Source organism: Lampris incognitus, chromosome 3, assembly GCF_029633865.1.
Source record: "Lampris incognitus isolate fLamInc1 chromosome 3, fLamInc1.hap2, whole genome shotgun sequence".
In the NCBI taxonomy this organism is placed as follows: Eukaryota; Metazoa; Chordata; class Actinopteri; order Lampriformes; family Lampridae; genus Lampris; species Lampris incognitus.
The window spans coordinates 71,424,031-71,446,530 of NC_079213.1; the positions used below are offsets into that span (position 1 = coordinate 71,424,031).

The following is a 22,500-nucleotide window of genomic DNA, read 5'->3' on the forward strand; positions in this document are numbered from 1 at the left end:
CAGATGCAAGGTTAGCAGTGCTGCAGATGTGTGTGACCACTTGTGTTTTTTTATGCACGTGTGTGTGCGTGCATGTGCTTGCATGCGCCTCCTTGCTCCCCAGCTGACTGTAAAAAGCCTGGCCTCTAATAGGTTATTGACGGGTACCGGCAGAAGACGATGACATCACCTCCAACCAATGGGAGCGCGGGGACAGACGGACGGAGCCACGGGAAGGATGGAAGAACAGAGGGACGAAGGGGGGGGAGATGACGAAGGGACGGAAGAGTGGAGGGGTTTTAATTTGTGTTTTGCTGAACTCAGCGGGTCCTGTCAGCGAGATAGGGAGGTGGGTGGGTTGGGGGGGGCGTGATGAATGAGTGAATAAAAAAAGAGGCAGGCAGAAAGTGAGATAGAGGGTGAGAAGTGATGAGAAAGAGAGAGTGATGGGAAGAGTGCATACCGTAAAGGCGGTGCGGTGGAATAAAAGATTGTTTAGCGGCTGTGGGGCAACAGGGAGGAGAATGGGCAACATCTCTACCTGGCTTGTTAGCCGGCAGCAGTTAACCAGACACGGGGATATAATACGAGGGGAGAAGAAAGAGAGGGAGGGCAAGAAGTGGATCCACACCTCCATCTTTCTGCCTGGCATTTCTGTTCGGGGGGGGACTGTCAGAAAGAGAGGAAGCGAGAGAAAGCGAGAGGTCAGAGGCAGCGAGAGAGGAGAAAGAGTGAAAAGCAGAACAGAATGAGAAGAATGCATCTATTACGCCTCTATCTCTCACCTCGTCGGGTCCCTGTGGACAGAAGAGATCACGTCATGATAATGGCTGGAAGTTGCAAAGCTCGAGTATAAATTGTATGAAAAAGAGACACACAAAAAGAGAGAAAGAAGAGTACGGCGCGGGGTGCTTTTTAAAGATGCCATGTAAATTTATGTGCATATGTCTGCACGCTCGTTCATATCGTGCAGAATTTGTGTGAAGGAGGTTGTGCATCCCGTGTACAGCCTGAGCTAGCGCCGGTACAAAGTCATCGTTTCGAAAACCAGCTCATCCGCTCGGTGGCAGAAAACTTGGCGCTGTGTGTGTCCGTGTATGTGCACGGGCGTGTTGGGCATATGCATGCAATTGTCGTACACATTCTTAAAGGCCTCCGGCTATGGAAGAAAAAAAAAACTGGAATATGAGCACAAATTCGCTCGAGTGACACAATCATACACACAAACACACACCTACTTACACATCCACCCAAATCACACACACACACACACGTTTACCAGTCTGGCACTGTGCTCCGTGTGGGCACAGCAGAACTAACCACCTAAAAAAGGCTAGCTATCACTATGGCAACGGGCAGACCATGTACCAATCGGAGGTCGACTCGATGAGGTAATGCTCCAGAATGTTTTCTGTCCAACTCGCGTGCACGCACGTCCACGGGCACACACATCTCCTTGTTAACTTCCACACAAAGAGAGACGAGAGAGAAAACTTGCATCGAAAAAGAAACGCCTGCAATCACACAGATGCTTGTGAACAGCCGGAGGTGCACACACACACAGACACACACACACACCATCTGAGCCGTTCTGAGGGTATGAAATTGCATGAAAATTTCCGAACTATGTAACAACTCCCTGTTACATAACAGTATTCCATAACCCGTGCACCACTTACACACAAATGTATGCCAAAACTGAAACAGGGGGGAAGAGGGCGAGAGACAGAGAGACAGAGAGAGAGACAGAGAGAGAGAGAGTGAGGACTCTTCTGTTTTTTATACATAAAGAACCATTAGAGCAAACACATACTCAACACACACACACACACACACACACACTATCGAGCCCAAGTGGTCTGTTTTCATGTGCTCTGCATGTAACCTTGTAGTCACATGTCAGCACACATCCCACAAAATCACCGTTTACTTATATATTCCATAGGATCTGTCCAAGCCTATTAAGCCATCCACGCTCATACACGGACCCCGTGGCTCTCCTCTCTGCATTTTCTACAACAGTGCGTAGATCCAACATGTGCGTCGGATTTTGTCATGCAGCCAGCCCCCTTTCTGTCTGAACATATATGGTATATATTTTTTTTCTATATATATAAATATATGTGTGTGTGTGTGTGTGTGTGTGTGTGTGTGTGTGTGTGTGTGCGCGCGTGTCAAGTCCACATTCTAAATTTCTTTGAGTGCCTACATGTCAAGTCCTTTCAGCCGACTGCCTTGAGAATGTGCATGTCTTTCCACCCGGCCTGACCTCCCACTGCCTGCCTGAAGAGGCCAGATGGGTTTTGTGTGTGTGTGTGTGTGTGTGCGTGCGTGCGTGCGTGCGTGCGTGCGTGCGTGCGTGCGTGCGTGCGTGCGTGCGTGCGTGCTGCACGCTTATTGCCATGAGAGTTTTTAGCTCCAAACCTTTTGATATTACGGCCTATATGTCAATAAGTGTTGCTGAGCCAAATGCCAACAGACGACAGGATGCGGCCTGACTTGAACACTATACAAAAAACCATGCTGTGTGCTTCTGCTGAGAGACCATCTCCATCCTTTTGAACGATGTTGTACAACTATTCGGTTTATGTGTATTGAATAATTTTATATACTTTTTAGAGCATCTCCGAGAGGATAGTGATGTGAAAAATGTAATGGCCGTTATTTAGTATAGAGGTAAAGACTGAAAGAAACTGAATCTGCCAACCTGTTTTCCTAACTCCACTGAATGAAACGTCCTAGAAGTCTTGATGTTTTTTTCTGTAGTTTTTAACTCTTTCTTGCCCCCCCCCTTCATGGCTGATATATTAACAAAATGCAGAGCAATGTGAGAGTTTGAGTTCACCCTCTTGCAAACCCAAAATAAAGTACAGAGCCAGAGCACTCCCTGGTGGTGCCGAAACTGAACTTCAGCAACACAAACTTAGATAACTTCTTTTTTTTTTTTGAGTCTGGCTCCATTCACACTCAGTGATTCAGTGAGCAATAGTCTGGTTTTTTCCAAATCCATGAAGAGTGGGACAAATAAAGTATGCTAGAGGTGTAAGTATGTTCTCAGATGTGCTGTCTGGGAACAGATTGTTATGGGAACATGCCTCATTAAAACATACATAAAACATAGTACCAGTTAATGCAGGGACCCAGGAGAAAATTGAATTCTGGGGTGGGATGGGCTGGGCTGGGCTGGGCTTGGCTGGGGGTGTTATTTTCAAAGTGGAACCTGGGACCGATCACTTATTAACACTCTTGTTAAAGAAAAGTTCATTTTGTGCATGCACGTCTGTGTGTGTGTCTAAATCAACCATACACTGTTTTTGTGATTACATTTCACTTAGCAAGTTCAGACCCACATCTCTGAGCCAGCTCTAGCCCATAGAAATCATATTAAAACATAGATGCAGTGACTCGACTGGTTTTTACTGGTGTGCCTTGAAGCTGATTTTTTTTTCAAGGTTCAAGATTTTTTGGCTCAATACAAGATGGCGATTGTCATTACAGGGAACCATCAGTAGGTTCCTGAGAGAAAATGTGATATCACTAGGAATAAAAACGGGACGAGATTTTACCGTAGCCTTAATGGTGGTGCCTTGCTATCATACATCATCCTGCCTATCAAAAGAGTCCCTGATGGCTGTAGTATGAACTCTATGATACAAACACTTATTGAATGTTCACTCACAGAAATATGAGATTATGTCACTTTTGGTATGTACCTTATGTGCAAACAAACCATGCTACAGCTTAAAAACTCACAGGCTACTTATAACCTGTATAGTCTAAATGTTCAATAATCGCATGCAGCCTATGATTTAAAGTTTATATCATGATGAAAGAAATTGTAATGTTAGAAAATATTTCATATGCAGCAAACGATAAGTATATTTTTTCATCCAGGCGTTGAATTCCATAGTGAATAATTGCACTTGGCATCAGCAGAATGAATCCATAGTTAAATCTAAACAACGTGGCTTTGGGGGACTTTATCATGACATTCACAAGCGTTGTTCCTCTATACAGGACATTATGGTTAAAATTGATTATTTTCTAAATAATTGGAGATATTTCAAGGCAGTAAAGGACTGTTTGCTTTGTCTGACAAAATTTACAATTAATTATCTTAATTTTAGATGCTGAACACACACCAGAAACATTTTAGTAATTGCAAAGTTTCACAGTCTTAGATTATAATGGCAATCGATGGAGAAATGCCTCTTCTGCCATTTGTTACCCACTATGGAATGAAATGCCTGCTTGCTTCAAAACCTAAAGAAGCTCCAGTTGAGGCTAAAGTTTGCTAATGATAATTCTAATGGAAAATGCATTAGGGCATCACTATAGTAAATAAGTAAGTAGAGTAAATATCTGGTGGAACGGTGGTGCAGGGGTTAGTGCGGTCACCTCACAGCAAGAAGGTTCTGGGTTCGAGCCCCAGGGTAGTCCAACCTTGGGGGTCGTCCCGGATCATCCTGTGTGGAGTTTGCATGTTCTCACCGTGTCTGCATGGGCTTCCTCCCACGGTCCAAAGACATATAGGTCAGGTGAATCGGCCGTACTAAGTTGCCACTAGGTATGAATGTGTGTGTGTGTGTGTGTGTGTGTTTGTGTGTGTGTGTGTGTATGTTGGCCCTGTGTGATGGCCTGGTGGCTTGTCCACGGTGTCTCCCCGCCCACCACTCAATGACTGCTGGGATAGGCTCCAGCATCCCCGCGACCCTGAGAGCAGGATAAGCGGTTCGGCTAATGGATGGATGGATATAGTAAATAATACATAATAACAAATAGGTTTCTTTCTTATCAAATCATGTAGGCTGCATTTTGAATATCCCCTTTGCATTTAGTACATGATGACAATGTCAACAGCAGGATACAAATACAAGGACATCTTGGACTAATGGTTTTTTTTCCTACAAACACATCTCTATTATTAACATGTTTTGTTTTTGTTTTGTTTTTTTGCTTTCTGAGAGCTACAATGAGTAGAGACACCAGGTTAGAGCTGCTAAAATATATATACAAAAATATCTTACTTGGATGACATTGATTTATCTGGGCAGTATCAACACTGTATGATACACTGTGTAAACATTTAGGGTGTAAAACCATACAACTGTAATTGTGTTTATTTACCTGTATTAAGACTTAAAAATTGCAGCGAAACAACACATGCAGGATGTTAATATTTATGATACAGGTTCCATCCATCCATCCATCGATTATTCAAGCCGCTTATCCCAATCAGGGTCGCGGGGCTGCTGGAGCCTATCCCAGCAGTCATTGGGCGGCAGGCAGTGAGACACCCTGGACAGACCACCAGTCCATCACAGAGCCCTAATGATAATAATAATAATAATAATAAGGTCTGTAGAAGTTCAACCCCGCCTGGTCCAGTAGAAGTTCAACCCCTCCACATGGCACAGACAAATTTGAATGTGCAAGATAAATGCAGTTCAAATGAGACTGTGACAATTATTCCCCACACAGAGCTTACAGAATATTGGAAACCATGCTACAGCTATGAACGAATACGACGTTATCTATGAACGAATATGACCCCCGCCTCCGCCAAGTCAGAGTAGCTAGTACAGAACAGTCCCATGAGGGTAAACAAGTTCAACATTGACAAGTAAGCATTTCTCGTAGGAGTATCATTTGCACAAAAACATCCTGAGACTCATCAGCCATACTTGCTCTGTATTACAACTGAGGCATATTTTTGTATATGAAAATGTTAGTGTATGCATACCTGTGTCAAGAGCCTGCCTCAATTCAAGGGGTCCGTTACAGATTGGTGGAGTTCGGTACAGGTTGTCACTGTCAAAACCTACAGAGGAGAAAACGAGGCAGAAAGGGACAGAGAAAAGTTGAAGGTGTAATGAGAGAGACAGGTAGACAGACAGACAGAGACAGAGAGAGTTGAATTGAATTGACAGAGAGAGAGAGAGAGAGAGAGAGAGAGAGAGAGAACTTCTAAATTTGTCTTTGAAATAGATTATTGTACCTCATGACACTGTGCTGTGTATTCACACACAATTACATTTAACTGTTGTTTATCAGAATGATAAAAAAACAAAGCTGAAGACTTTTCATAGGGACAAAGATACTGGTCAGTGGTCCTGCTGAGTAGGCTAGTCAGTTTGGTTGTCAGTGATCATTGGTTAGTGAGTTGGACTCAATATCCAATTGTGTAGATGTGGATTGCACAGCTTTTCACGAGAACCTGAAGCCTCTAAAGAAGCAATGAGCCACGAGATGCTTAAACAGTGAGCCTTGACACACTGGTTGGAAAAACCTCATGTCAGTGTGATGTGTAATTACACAGTTAAGAGACGCATATAAAATGGAAAAGGTGGCCGTGGTTGGGACTGGTTTTCTCAAGAATTGAATACATATTCTGATATCAGAGCAATGTTGCTTCTATAATATACAGTGAAGTTTATTATTTCCACAAACACGCACAAATACATTTGCCAATACCGACAGACCAATCTGCTATCTGAATTTATTTTTAGTCTAAAACTGAACGGTTGTCCTGTGTAAGACTCATGCAAATCCACTGTATGCACACGGTATGCATCTACATGTATGTTCTTACCATGTTTCTCAATTGCCTCTGTGAGTCTGCGGACTACCAGTGGCGCCTGGTCAGACAGAATGCATACCTCCCCTTCTGTTCCTAAAAATGACAGAGATGGACAGAAAGACAACAGACCAGTTCTTATTGAAACATACAATAGATAAACACTGTTAACATATTTTAAAAATTTTTTATCCAAACTGAGCAATTGTTCCAAAATTGATGATCCATTTTCTGTAATGCGTTCATCTACAAGTATGAACATGAGTGTGTGAGCGTGCTCATGGAAGAGAGGAGAAATCTAGAGGCAGTGAGTGAATTAGACAGCAGCAGGTTTTTCTCACACCTCCAACAGCAACATTTCAACTCTGCTCCCATGCTGTGTGTGACAAATACACCAGCAGTGTATGCCACCATAACCACTCCTGTGTGTGTGTGTGTGTGTGTGTGTGTGTGTGTGTGTGTGTGTGAAAGACCATGGGGGAGCAAGCAGAGTGTGCAATGACCAAGACACACACACACACACACACACACACACACACACACACACACACACACACACACATACATACACACAGCGGTAATTATACTCATAAATGTCAGCACTGAGTTCATGCCCTGGTCAGTGTCTTGCATAACAAGGGCCGATGGAAAATCCAACCCCCCAGTCCCTACCCCAAAAACTATCACCCTCCACACACACACAAAAACACGTACACACTAGACGTGTTACATAAATACACTGAAATACACAAAATACCTAAACACACAATACTTTAAACAAGAATGGTTAACACTTCGGAATAACTTTCGTTTATAAGCCTTTGCCAAGCAGTTAGTTAATAATGAATTCAGCATTACGTACACTTAATATATTATAGATGGTTGAATCTGATTATTATTATTATTCTACATTTTTTGCCCAGGGATGAGCACCTCCAGCTGGGGTCGAGTGCTGACACCTGCGGCCCTGTACTTAATGCCGGGATCACACGACACGATTTCAGCCCAGTTTTGACACGATTTTGTCATCGCCAACAAATTTCCAGCGTCGGGTCCGGTTATGAATGTCGGGGTCGATGAACGGGTGTCTTTACCCCGTGTAGTGTGACAAAATTGAAGCTCGAAGACAGGGATGTGGCGCCTAGGACGCCCGACGTCCCCCAACGAAAAGTCCAGTACGTCAAGAGTTTGCTGCCGAGTCTGGCATCTCATACGACGTGTTCCTTGACGTTGACCAATAGGACGACAGAATGCTCTCTGGCGCACACACGTAAACACGGCAAAGAGCAAGATGGACGCTGCTGTTCCTGCTGCCAGGTCCAGCGACGAAACCGAGGAAAGGTTTGTTGAGACGTGGCTACACTACCCCTGTCTTTTGGACATTTCCTTGAGGGAGGACCATGACAGAGTCAAAAAAGATAAATGTTGGTGAGAAATAGCAGAGGCACTTCAGCAACCCAGTGAGCAGCTAGTTAAACTATGCTAGCGTAGGCGCTGAATTCTGAGCGGATGATGATGCCTGGAGTAGGTTAGGGCAGGCTTGTGACGTCAGAGTCGCGACAACGGTTGTTGTGGTTTGAGATTTCTCGTGGTAATAAACGGGGAGTTTCTTGGCGCTCCAAAAGAGTGTAAATTCCCGAGTTTAAGAGAATATTCTTTAGCCTATACACCTCGGACGCTACACTAGGTTATCATTCCCCAGTAGCACTAGCTGCAACAGCGTCCACAATCGCTTTTACTTTCTTTTATTTTTCATTTCAGAACACAAGACCGCCACCATCACACATAGCGGTTCTGTAGCCATGCCTAATCCCGCCCTAACCCTAAGCTTAACCTACCCAAACAACGGAGGCAACGAGTACTTGCCCATGCTCAGTTGACCGTTCTCTGCATCGATGGGAACTAGCCTCTACCATTTCTTGACTCTCTCTTCTCCGATGACCTATGAACTCACGCAAGATCGTGAAAGGCAGCATATGATGATTGGCCAGGGTCATACTTGTAGTCTCCCGGCCAAGACAAGGGAAGAATGTATGACACTATGATTGCCTAATCTGATATGGCGACCATCGCGAAAAACGAAAATATCATGTAGTCTGATCCCGGTTTAGAGGCTGCTTTTCCTACATTTGTACCCAGGGAGGAACCCCTCCAGCTGGGGCCCAGTGCTGACACTCCGGTATGGTACTTTAGGCTGCTTTTTCAACATTTTTACCAAGTTTATAATCAGATTTTAACATCTATAATGAGAAAGAAGTAATGTTTAATTCACAATTAACTAACTGCTTGTGAATGGCTTATAAATAAAAGTCATTATAAAGTGTTACCCAAGAATGCTAAAACACAAACTCTTGAAACAGTTTAAATTATTGGTTTCCAACCTAGGGTCGAAAGGTCACAGTGGGTGTGCGTGGCTTTGTCTGCGCTGAGGTTGTCAAAATTAGATTTGCACGTGCTAAGTAAAATCATAATAACACACTTACTGAATAATTAATATAAAAGTTTGTATATAAACTTATTTAAAAAGTTTTTTTTGGGTCCTCACTGAAGTGGCTACTTTATAGGTGGCATCTCTGTGACCCATGCTCTCAATCAGTTTCATCAGGTCAGCTAGCTAGCTCATCCTCGTTTTACCTGCAGTCACTGCACCACTGTTTTATGAATGAAACGTGTCTGAGAAACGTAAAAGTGCTGATGATTCATCAGTATCAAAAAAGAAAGCAAGGCTATATCTCGAGAGTTACCTTAATTTTGGCTTTATTGAAGGACAGGACAGGTCTTGGCCAGAATGTGTCATTTGTGGCAAGAAGCTAGCTAATGACAGCATGAAGCCAAGCAAAATGAAAATGATACCAGGAAACAAAACACCAGGAGACTATTGGTGAAGGTCAGGAATTTTTTGAGAGAGAAAAGCAGTTGGCACTATCAAAAAGATCCACAGAAATCTGACAAGTATTTTTTAGTTTTAAATTTATTTCTAGTTTTTCCCCTAATCCCACCAGATTAACCCAATGGCATATGGCTGGAACTCTTGTTGAATAACTCCCCTGGCTCACGTTTCCACAGGAAGGAGATAGTCGTAATACCAGCTTCCTTCAAACTCGTGTTGGCTGCTCTCGCTAGTTTATACGCTGAAGCCTCGCATGGATTGCATTACCTTCAGGCCGTGAAGGAGACGTAGGGAGCATGCTTTCGGTTGCTTGGCTACAGGTGCCCGGATGGGCCAGAGGGGTCGCTGGAGAACGACGGTTCCCCAAACACTACACTGATCTACACCCTGTATCCCTCGGGTAAGGGTGGCCTAATTAATGCCTTACCCCGTGGATGGACTGGCCGTGAAGAAATCTGACATGTATTTGAAAGAGCAGTCCGTGATTTACACAGAGCCACGGACGCGTCATTTGAGTGATCACTATTAATTGCGAAGGCTAAAAAGCTGCACAATATTGGACAACAGCTAATGAAACCCACCTACCTGAAATTTTTAGAGAGGCTGTGTGGCCCACTGGTGGTGGATAAAGGGAAAACCATCCCACTCTCTGACAACACTGTCAAAGACAGAATTGATAAAATGGCTGGAGATTGTCAAAACCAGCTGCACGAGAAGCTTAGGAATGTTCTCTTTGCCATTCAGTTGGATGAAACGACAACAGTGGGGTGTCTGGGTAACATAGTGGTCTATTCCATTGCCTACCAACATGGGTGTCGCCAGTTCGAATCCCCGTGTTACCTCCGGCTTGGTCGGGCGTCCCTATATACACAATTGGCCATGTCTGTGGGTGGGAAGCCGGATGTGGGTACATGTCCTGGTCGCTGCACTAGCACCTCCTCTGGTTGGTCGGAGTGCCTGTTCAGGGGGAGGGGGACTGGGGGGAATAGCGTGATCCTCCCACACGCTATGTTTCCCTGGAGAAACTTCTCACCGTCAGGTGAAAAGAAGCGGCTGGCGACTCCACATGTATTGGAGGAGGCATGTGGTAGTCTGCAGCCCTCCCCACATCGGCAGAGGGGGTGGAGCAGCGACCGGGATGGCTCAGAAGAGTGGGGTAATGGGCCGGATACAATTGGGGAATAAAAGGGGGGAAATATCCACCAAAAAAAAAAGGAACAATAAGTGTCAGACGAGTCCGTACTCAACATTCTTATGTCTACCAATCTGGCCACAACAAAAACAGGCCAAGATAATTTTATGGCTGTGGACTCTTACCTCTCATCCAACAATCTACCCTACGAGAATCTTGCTGCATGCTGTACTGACGGGACTGCAGCGATGATGGGCAAAAACAAGGGATTTAACAGCCGACTGAAGGAAAATGTGCAATTTTCCACTGCATGCTACATTGCCAAGCGTTGGCCAGTAAAAGAAAAAAAACCTTTGGAAGACCTTAGTAACACCCTGGAAACTGTTGTTAAAGGCGTAAACTTTATTAAGGCTCTCCCTAATAACAACAGACTGTTTACCCAGTTGTGAGGATGAAGTGCATCAAACACTGCTGTTGCACACAGAAGTACACTGGTTATTGTGTGGACAAGTGCGTGTATTTTATGGCACTGCATGAAAAAAAAATAAAGGCATTTTTGCAAGATCACAATCGACCACTGCGCAAGCAGCAGACTGATGTGTTTTGGATCAAAACGGCATACCTAGCAGACACATTCACTCTCCACAATGAGACAAACAAGCGGACTCAGGGCCCTGAATCAAACATCATGCAGTGTGAAGACGCTCTCGATGTTTTTGTGTGCAAACAGGAGAACAGAGTTGGGAAAATGTCAAAAGGGGAGCTACAACAATTTCCACAGCTGATGAAACAGTCTGGTGGCACGGTTTGTACATCTTTATGCAATGAGTTTATCTGGCACATGAACTTGCTTCAGGCTGACTTTCGAGCCGAATCGGTGTCAAAGAAATATTTCCAGGAGAACAGATACAAAACGTTCTGGACACACTGTTGCACCCAAAGGACACGCCGTCGCACCCGGACCGGCCAAACATGCAGTTACAAGGGTTATTCTCCCATTAAGCACGATGTATCTGTCCGAGACAGCTTTCAGCACCCCTGTTAACAATAAAAACAAAGGCCTGTAATAGGCTCAATGTTCACCAGGACTTGAGGCCGGCTGTCACAGGGCTGGGCAAGCTTATCCAGAAAGGGCCAGTGTGGGTGAAGGTTTTTGTTCCAGCCAAGCAGTTACACACCTGATCCCACTAATCAACCAGCAGAGTCTTTGCTGAGGAGCTTGATCAGGAGACACAGGTGTGTAATGGCTTGGTTGGAACAAAAACCTTCACCTACACTGGCCCTTTCTGGATAAAACTGCCCACCCCTGCAGCATCACACCTGACATCCTATTCCTGGTCAGAGGTATGCACGCCCAAGGTGGCCGTTAGTTTATGAATGGACAGGATGACACAGAGTAAAAAAAAAAAGGAGTAAGTTATTGATTGTTATTGTTAGTTAGAGCCAAATGAACACATCCTGTGTAGCTGTGTCAAAACCCGTGTTCACGTGATGTGCATATATGCATGTGGATGTGCAACAAATGGCCCCGGTTTCAATTAATTGCTCTGAGGGAGCTCTAGGACAGAGCTATTATAGGTATAGGTGCTGACTGATCACTTATTACGCTGATAATGACTCATTATTATTCTTTTGGTAAGGATAGGCCTACTCTGTTTGGTTGTTAAAAGAAAAAATGTTTAGTTTATACTGGAAAATAGACATTTATATAAGGCAAAGTTTCTAAGAATGGAAACAATTATAACTGATGTTAATTTTTGCCAATAAAGATTGGGAATGAATCACTTTATTCTTTTGGTGTGTGTGTGTGTGTGTGTGTGCGCGCGCGCGCGTGTGGGCTGGGGGAAATCAGCGTTTCTTAGATACAAGTAGGGGGGCTCCAAGGAAAAAAAGGATGGAACCAATAATCTAAATCGTCATTAAAACTCTTCTTATGGGCGTCTGGGTGGCGTGGTGGTCTAATTCCATTGCCTACCAACACGAGGATCGCCGGTTCGAATCCCCGTGTTGCCTCCAGCTTGGTTGGGCGTGCCTACAGACACAACTGGCCGTGTCTGCAGGTGGGAAGCAGGATGTGGGTATGCGCCCTGGTCGCTGCACTAGCGAATTGTTTGAGTGTTTTCTCAATGTTTATGCGGGAGGCACCTCTCTCGTATTTTATTTATTTTATTTTGTAATCATTCTTCATTTCCAGCACGCACACAATTACCTACGCACAGGCATCGCGTAGGGCCAATCAAACGTTTAGATGGGCGGGAAAACAAAAATACTCAAATCTAATTGGAGGTACCATCATGCTACTCAAAAACTAACGTCAGCTCTACTCAACATGAGCGCAGTTTGCAATCATGGCAAGTGCAGCTGCTGCTGGAACGATTCCAAAAATAATTATTTACGGCTATAAGAACTTCGAAGTTGTTGGGAAGAAAAGGACTGCTGTTTGTAAAACATGTGCAGCGAAATTATCAGATGGGATTTCAACAACGTCAAACTTTGTGCGTCATCTGAAAAGCCACAAAGAGAAGTAAGTTTGTTTGCTAGCCTACAGGTACAGTAGCGTGTGAGTGGTCAGACACACACACAGACCCAATCTGCCCGTTCGGAATACGCCAGCCAGGCTGTATCGCCCCAACATCGTCCCAATCTCATCTCAAAAATACAATTGAACGTACTGTTCTGTTTCAGAACACCTATCAGCGAATATTCAATTATGTTGGCCCAGTGGGCAAACGATGTCTGGGCGATGTAGCAGTCACCAGAATGAATTAGCATACCCCCTGTTGCCCCCTGATAATTAGCCTATCAAACACTGTTTCAGTGCAGGGTTTCACGTATCATACTATAATATAATATGATATAGTTTTAAATATGCGTAATATAATTCGGTTCTCGAGAAAATCAGCCCATTCCGAATGGGCACTGAACTAGTGGTATTCAATCGTGATTATGTTTACACTGTTTTTAATTGAGCATTTAGACTTGATGCTCCAAATTATGTGCTACCGACGACTCCTGCCGAGGGACTACACATGCAAAATAGCTTATAGCTAATTCTGGTGCAATATAGTTATTGTGCATTGTCCCTGTCAAATAAACAAATAAATAAAAAATATTAAAGTATCTCCATGATTCAAATTAATCTAGTTATATAATGTCTTTGGGAAGATTTTTCTCCATTGAATTATAAACATTTATAAATACATTTACTTGTTTCATGAAACCAAAATTAATACCTATAATTTCCTATATTACAGCACTTTGTGTATGGCACAATGGCAATTGAAATAATGCTCAGAGCATGACACAGTGCACTGCACCCAATATGAAACATAGCCTACTAAGCATAGGCTTAGATTAGAGCCATGGGGTAGTAGGTTATTTCACAAAACTGGCTAACTAAGTGTAGCCGGGTGGTATATCTGTTAAATATGTTAAATGATTTTCCACTTAAATTTAGTATAGTTTAACTGTTAATATATGTAATTGTTACACTGTCAAGCCATGTAAAATGTCATTTGATGTAGTTAAATTGTGAAGCAGATTGTGAGTGTATTTTTATAGTTTTGGTTGTCATTGCATGTTTTGACCAGTAAGTGGCAGTGTTGCGGACTTTTATTGTAACTCCGTGCAAGTTATCCAAGTGCATCTTGGGTATTCTTTCTTTTTTCTTGTGTGGAGCGCCTGAAGATTGCGGTGTGACGGTGCTCTGACTCCGTAGTAAGTAAGGGTAAATATCTTGTGAAATATACCTGTAACATTATTCCAAACAATATTGTATGTCGGTAATTTGACAAGATGGTTTGATTTAGACGCTACTGGAGTTGATGTTCGGTGATTTTGGGCGCGAGCCGTCGACCACTGTTCGCCATTGCAGGCATGAATGACAAGGTAATGTTGGCGTGAGTAAAGCCACACCATGCCATTGTATTTGGGATGTAAAGGTTTTATATGCATTTTAATTCTGTTTAAAGGTAACTGACAGAGTGAGAAGTTGCGCGATCTTCAGGAAGTTCCACATGTCTTTGTTAAACCCTGTTTAACGTACATAGTCCACTGCCGTATTTTGCACTGTATGTTGTATTTATTTTCCTTTTAAAATCTTTTCTGTTAAACTTGCCACATCTGTGAACATTTATGAGCTGTTTGCTCGAAAGACACAGGAATTTATGCACTCAGTAAAACGATCTGCATTCGAAGGTTCAAACAATAAAATTAAAGCTACAAGAACCCCGGAAGTAATTGTGTCCTGTGTGGTATCTAATTCCACGGGCTGCATAAGTAAGCCTCACTTCTGCGCAGAGTGAACCCCGGAACAGCTCTTTTTACTTCAATCCATGTTCCAGATCTGAAAGGTGTCCAGGGTTTACTTTGCGCAGATGTCAGGCATACTCAGTTAGCCAGCTTTGTGAAATACTCCCTTGTGTCTAGTCCAGTGGTTCTAAAACCTCCATGGCTGTGACCAAAAACGCACCCCTATATATTTTAATGTACGCTTATTAAGTACGCATCGTCACGTACATCGGTACTTAATAAGCGTACATAAGTAGGGTGCGCCTTTCATCACACACAGCCCATGTATTTATTGAATTACACCAACAGCACCCCTGATTCCACTAATCTAGGGAGTCAAATAATTAAAGGTAGGGAAGGCGATTTTTTTCAGAAGCACTTTTTGTTATATTTTTTGCAATTCTCTTTACATCCCGACAGCAATCAATAAATAAAATGCTCTGACACTAAATTAAAAAAATAAAAAGAGTAATCTGTGGAAGTCGCAGGACCGTTATAAACCCATCCAATAATTTTAAGGTGTCCGGTTAAAATGATTGGATGGCCTACCTGCTTGTCAACCTATCAACCTCCAGCAGTAGGCTAGTCAGGCAGTGCGTGTTTGCGTGTTTTGGAGGAGTGGCTTTGGAGGGAGGCGATAAAGTCCTAGCCAACTTGATATTTTGCAAGTGCAATTAATTGTAGGTCGAACTAGACAAGCAGAGAGAGTGTTTGTTTATTGTGTATTGGAATGATCAATATGTTTTGTATTGTTATTAAGAGTTGTGCGCTCATTTGTGATTTAGAGTGTGCCTTTTATTATTTCTTAAATGTAAAACAAAATCCAACTGTTGTCCAAATTTGAATACAATAAAATAACAATTATTTCTAACATTATCTGTGGTTTATTTATGTACTATTGTAATGAAACAATTTAATATTACCTGAATTTTAGAAAAAGTGTTAAATTGGTATAAAACACCCTGCATTTGAGACTTGATGACTTGACACCTGAAATTAGGGACTTGTGACTTGACCTGAGCTCGGTGACTTGGGACTTGACTTGAGACTTGCCCTTCATGACTTGGGACTTGACTTGAGACTCGAAGGTTAAGACTTGAGACTTACTTATGACTTGCATAACAGTGACTTGGTCACAACTCTGCATGGAGGTAACAGGAAGTGTGACTGAAGAAATTATTTAAAGTCTTTTTCACACAGACATAAGAAAAGAAAACAGCACAAGTTAAAAATAGAAATCCATGTACTTGCTCAAACATGTATTCCTTCCCCAATCCCAAACTTCACCAGCCCATTACAAACACAAACCCACACACACACACACACACACACACACACACACACACACACACACACACACACACAAGCATCTGGTTAGAACATGCTCAGTAGGCCTACACAGAGGAACACTACTGTTTCGGCCTTGTCCCTGCGGTGTGCTGCGACTGTTAACTACGTCCACCACTGGGCGCTGTGGCATCCAAGAGCATCAATAATGGCCACTGCTTTGTTTTATGTGTTTGTCCGAGGTGTGACTTCTGTGAAAGTATGTACATATATGTTCTGCTTGTTTTTGTCTACATATGCATATAATTCTCTTTTGTGTTGGATGACCATACGTCCTTTTCCCTGGACATGTCCTCTTTTTGGGACCAAAAAAAATGCATCCAGCCGGGATTTCTAAATCGCCAAAAATGTTCCGCTTTGCTTTCTACAGTAGCCATTCATTGTGTGCATTTTTGCATTGCTTTTACCTTTCTCTTTAGGTCCCCGCGTTCTTGCACGCCACCATTGCTCGGTCATGTACACCAGTGTTTCTCAACCGGGGGTCCGCGGACCCCTAGTGGTCCGTGGTGTAATTGCAAGGGGTCCGTGAAAATAAAATATCTTTTAAAAAAAAGATCCTATGACATTTATAGAAATAGGATTATTTTACTCAAATGTGACTGAGACCTTTATCTACCTAAACTATAAAGGGTAACAGGACTTTTTTCTCTAATTACATCTGTTTCACAAGTGTAATTTATTGTATTTTAATAAGAGATCTCGCTCCCGTTTGCATTGTTAAAAGTTACTGCATAAAAATTCTGTTGTTACATATATCTGAAAGTTACTGAATACATATTCTGTTTTGTTACATATATCTGAAAGTTACTGCATACGAATTCTGTTTTGTTAACTATATCTAAGTTACAACTTAAAGCTCTTGTTTTTGCCCCAAAGAGTGAATAAATGCTATAATGCAATTTAAAATTCAGTTTCTACTGTTTCTATCAAATTGCAACCCCCCCTCCCCCAAGATCAGGTGGAGGGGTCCTCAGGGTAGATCAAAAATACGCAGGGGGTCCAGGACCCCAAAAAGGTTGAGAACCACTGATGTACACGCCCTTCACACAAACATTGGTCAAACTGCATCTTAACCATTACCCTCATTACCGTTAAGGACAAACTTGGTGATGTCAACTTAGTTGATGTTAAAAGAAGTGGATTGATCGTTGTTGGATGTGTGTCACAGAGGAAGGCATTGGAGATATACCAGAGTTAGATGGATCTAAAGAACATAACAGAGTTGTTGACAGTCATAGAGATATACTAGAGTTAGATGGATCTAAAGAACATAACAGAGTTGTTGACAGTCATAGAATGTTCAGGATGGATGACAGAGAAAGGTGTGGGACAATATCTGTTATGATGCATTTTGAATCAGAAATCCTGCCTTACAAAGTATTCTTAGATCATATCAATTACCCTGTAAGGCATTTTGTTCCCAAACCCATTCGGTGCAGACACTGCTGGAAATTTGGACACAGCTCACATGTTTTGGGGATATGTAGTAAATGTGGAGACGAGATGTGCAGTGGCAGAAACTGTGGAAAAGAACCCAAGTGTAATCAGCATGGGGGGAGTCACGAGGCATGACAAGCAGACTGTCCAAAAAGAAGGAAGGAGAAGGAAATCATGAGGATAAGGTCTGAGAGAAGGCTAAGCCATGAGCAAGCAGCTAGGAAAGAAAAGATTCAAGAAGTAATGGAGAACAAATCAGGTAGGAAGCATGATTTATATTGTTTTTGTAAGGGCAAGATTAAGTTGTTAGCATTTCTGGCCATGAAGATTAACTGTGCCTCTGAGGCAGAAAGGAAATCCAAGAGGATATAGAGATAGTGGTAGATGCAGCGAGGACATTTCTGGATAACGTAGGAATTACTGGAGAGGAAGTGCAGGGGCTGTTGAGAGAGGCTTTCAGGCCCTTTCAGATTAGCCTGAGAATTTATATTAGAAAATGGATGAGAGGTGGGGAAGAACTTTTTTCCCCCTAATAATTTAGATTTGATAGGAGAATTTAGTCTTCTTTTCAATCCAGTAGTTAGCAGTAATGCAACATTTCGGATGCAAACTGCCGTTAAAACAGAAGAAGACGAAGAAAACAGAAGAAGACGAAAACAGAAGAAGAAGAACAACAACAGCCAAAAGAAAGAGCAGCTGCTTGCTTGTCAACAGCAGCACATGGCGCCTGAACAGCTTTAAAACAATGCCCAAATGCAAATGTATATTCACAGATGAATTACAGAAAAATTCCCGTTTTCGTCTCGGTCGGGATCCGTGGGAAGCAGAATGCATAACCAGTAAAGCTGGCATATACATGTCAGTGCCAAAGGTGCCCACATGAACGCTGCAAAACACAAACTGCAGCTTAAGGAGAGAGTGCGTCAGGTAAATGAACTGACTTTATTAGGAGCTACTAGAAGAACCCCGCTACAATGTAGCGGTTTGGTTATCCACCCGTCTAAATCTCCTTCCTCTTCATTCTGCCAGCTAACCGCCTTCCCCCTGCCCCTAAACCCCCCCACTCCAACTCCCTCCCCCCCAAATGCTCAGAATCATCTGAAATGCTGAGAACAGTGGTTTACCCCCCCACTCCAACTTCCTCCCCCCAAATGCTCAGAATCATCTGAAATGCTGAGAAAAGTGGTTTTTAGCCATTTTTAGAAAATGCATATTTTGCATAGTTATGCATAATTATTATAATTATTTTAATTTTCTGCTATTTTTCTGGTCCTCTCTGGAACAATACCTACCACCTCCAAAAAAATCAGGATCATAAGTGCATTTTTGCAAAAATGCATTTATTTTGCATAATGCCAAAACATTTCTAAGGCCCAGAAATTTTTTTTTATATAGGTGAAAAAATCAAAGATGCTCAGAATCATCTGAAATGCCGAGAAAGGTGGTTTTTAGCCATTTTTAGAAAAATGCATATTTTGCATATTTATGCATAATTAATTATGCATAATTTTAATTTCCTGTTTTTTTTTATAGGTGCCCCTGATCATCCCCAATAACCTCCAAAAAGAATCAAGGCCCCAAGTGCTTTGGTTTGGCCGTTTATAGACTCTCACACAGACACACACCACACACCAGACACACATTGTGAAAATACAGGAGTAGATAGGCGGCCGCCAATTTTTGGCAACATTTTAAATGTCTTATATCTCGACAGTAATCGATAGTACTCCAAAAAAAAGAAAAAATGTTTGACACCGAAATGAAAAAAAAATCCGTCGTTCCTGTAAGGGGCAGGAGCTAAAACAACGACATCCAACCAAACGAAAAACCAAGTCAAATGATTGGAACGAGCAAGCTGTCTATCAACCCCTCTGCGACACGCGTGTTTGTTATGCGCATAACAGTTGCGCGTACGCAAAGGCCGGTTGCTAACACATAGCTGCCTGCTAGCTACCTAGCGAGCCAGCTGTGAGTGCTAACAATAGACATGTTCGTTGTTTATGTTCATTATAATAACAAAGTTAGTTTTCTCTTACGTGTGTGACATCCACTCGGTCCAGCCAATTCGGCTCCGCTCAGAATGACGCTTGTCTCAGGCGCTTTCGCGTCAATCAGCCGGTGTGTGCGTCGCGTGCGTGTGTTTTCGGGGCGTGGCTTTGGAGGCATCCTGACGCTTTCTGATTGGGGAGGGCGGTGTCGAATTCGATATATGGATTTGAAAACATTTCTGAAGTTCTGCCCAAAATCAACGGCCGTCTATGGCCATGAAAAGAAACAGTGTTATGTAAAAACCGTTAAAAGCCAAACTGCTTAATTCGTTGTTTTTATTTTATTGTTTCGAGCCAAAAAGGTGACTAGAAAGGAATAAGATTATAGTGGCTATGGAGGCATTTGTTAAAGATTAGCAGTTTATGTATTATTAAAGTTCAATGACATAGTTGCATGGTTGTGGATGCCTTTGTCAACTATTTACCCCCCCCACCTCATACACATTGCCATGGCAACATCAATTACTTGAACCCCCTACCCCAGCCCACACCTTCCAGGTGTCCGTTTGCCCCATGCTGCCATCCTGCCCCCACTCTTTTTTGAAAAGCAAAATATGGCCCCCCTACTGTTGTGTGTTTGCTAGCATTTACAGTGTATCACTGATACACGTAGGCTTTACTGTTTGTGTGTGTTTTTGTGTTTAAGTGGCGTATCAGTCCTGTTTGGTGACAGCCACTAATTGTAACGTTAATTAGAGTGACACAAATGAAAGCATTTTGCTCAATGTTGCACCTTTTTGTGACAGGGGCTGTGCTGTGCATTTAGTTCACCATCAGCACACAGTGACAATTCACTTTTTTTTTGTTGGGGTATCTGACTGACAGCGGGTAATCAGGTTATCAAGCCGTGAAAAGCTGAAGCAAAATGTGGCATTCAGTTACAGCCCATGAGTACAGCTCACAATCCAGCCAATCCAACGAGCAGCTGTCACGGGTCCCTCTGCTAAGAATCAGTTAGACAGAAAGAAGAAAGGTTTGGTTTTTTTTTCAGTTAGGACACCACTACACAACTGATACGCAATTGTTGGCCTTGTAACAAGAGTTTGAAAACTAGAGAAGGTAGGTTTGAAGGGTCCTACGGGTAACACCCAGGAAAACACACACACACACACACGCACACACAATTGAGCACGGAAAATAAAAAGTAGGCATTACAGTTTTTCACAATTGCTTAAACACATTTCCCGATAGACTACCTCACTTTCTCAAAACCCTAAACACAAATCACAAAACTCACACACAAAATGCAGAATCCTACACTTCTCTTGCAAAAGCACACTTTGCCCTCAAAACAGTGTTAACTCTTCACTAAATGGTATTTTCTTTTCAAATGACAAACACATACATCATATGAGTAGACATTTCTAAGCACCCATTGAACACGGATGTGCAGAATGGAAAACACTATAGTATGAATGGAAAACACTATAGTATGAATGGAAAACACTATATGAATGCTTTATCAATAGAATCATGCCTTTGCATGTTCAGTGTTACACTTTCACCTGTTGGATGTAAAATATTACCATATAATGTTTTTACGTATACTCAGCCTGCCTCATGGCCAAACCATGGTTGACCACATGATCAATGACAGTGGCCCTAATCTCATCAGAGATTATGGTTCTTCTCCTTCCTCCTCCTTGTCCTCCTCTTCCTCCTCGTCCTCCTTGTCCTCTTCCTCCTTGTCCTCTTCCACCTCCTCCTCCTTGTCCTGCTCCTCATTGTCCTCTTCCTCCTCCACCTCCTCCTCCTTGTCCTCTCCCTCCTCCTTGTCCTCTCCCTCCTCTGCCTTGCTGCTCACCTCTCTCGTCAATGTTGCCACCATCCATTGTTCTCCAAACAAACCAGGAGCTCATCTGTGACCCTTTTATGGCAAATTGCTGATTGCAAATTGCACAACAGCCTTTGGAGGTTAGAAATGTGATTGGCAGTGTGTTCTGTGTGAACACCAAGAGAGGGAATTCAGGAAGAGTGTGCAAGATATAAAGAATTGTGCTTAGTGTTGTGAAAAATGTGTGGTATGGAATGGGAATCTGAGTCTAAAGCAGAAAATGTGCTTGGAGTTCAGCAGAATTGGTTTAGGCAGTTGGTACACGAGTTTCAGGTTGTGCACATTGTGTCTGATGTTCCAATTAATGTGTTTAAACAATTGTGAAAAACTGTAAATAAATATGCACACAATACATAATAAACACACAACTTGTGTTTTTGTCAAACACTTCAGCTCAGCAACCTGAGCACACAGATGAGCATGAAGGCACACATACCCGGACAAACTTGCACAGGTGCGTCCGTGCACACAGACAGATGTGTACACATACACATTCATACAGTGCTGCAGAGGTGAGTATTGACCACAGGTCAGTGGTACTGATGAAGATCTGCCGATTCGATTTAATTTCTATTCAGTAGGCTCCGATTCGATTCAGTGCTGATTCTAATTAAAGGTAACCAACGTAGTTTTCCCACTAGGGGCGCTACAAAGCAGCAGGTCCCTGTATTGTTGGTATCACGTGTTCTGACAGCACACGCACGAAGATGAACATGCACGCCGAGGTCACATGGTGACGTATTACCTATAGCTGTAGAAAAAACACAAGGAAGAGGAACTACTTTTGGTGAGAAATTCTGAATGTAAACAAAACCGAGCATGTTTACAAGGAAAACCACACGTACCTTTAATGTCCCTTCTGTTTAATAGATACTTAACACACTAATAATACTTACATATGAGCGTTTCAGAGAACTGGCTATGCAAACTACACAGGCTACCTTGTAAATTATGATAAAAATGCAC

General features: G+C 42.7%; 1 protein-coding gene across 1 annotated transcript in view; it reads right to left on the reverse strand.

The window, feature by feature from the left end:
- The window catches only part of pik3r3b (phosphoinositide-3-kinase, regulatory subunit 3b (gamma)), a 272,303-nt gene that overhangs the window by 169,062 nt on the left and 80,741 nt on the right, over positions 1–22,500 (reverse strand). Inside the window, exons 2-3 of the mRNA XM_056278061.1 lie at positions 6,572–6,652; positions 5,723–5,800 (exon numbers count right to left, since the gene is read on the reverse strand). Coding sequence (XP_056134036.1) covers positions 5,723–5,800; positions 6,572–6,652 — 159 coding nt within the window. The remainder of the gene's footprint in view (positions 1–5,722; positions 5,801–6,571; positions 6,653–22,500) is intronic.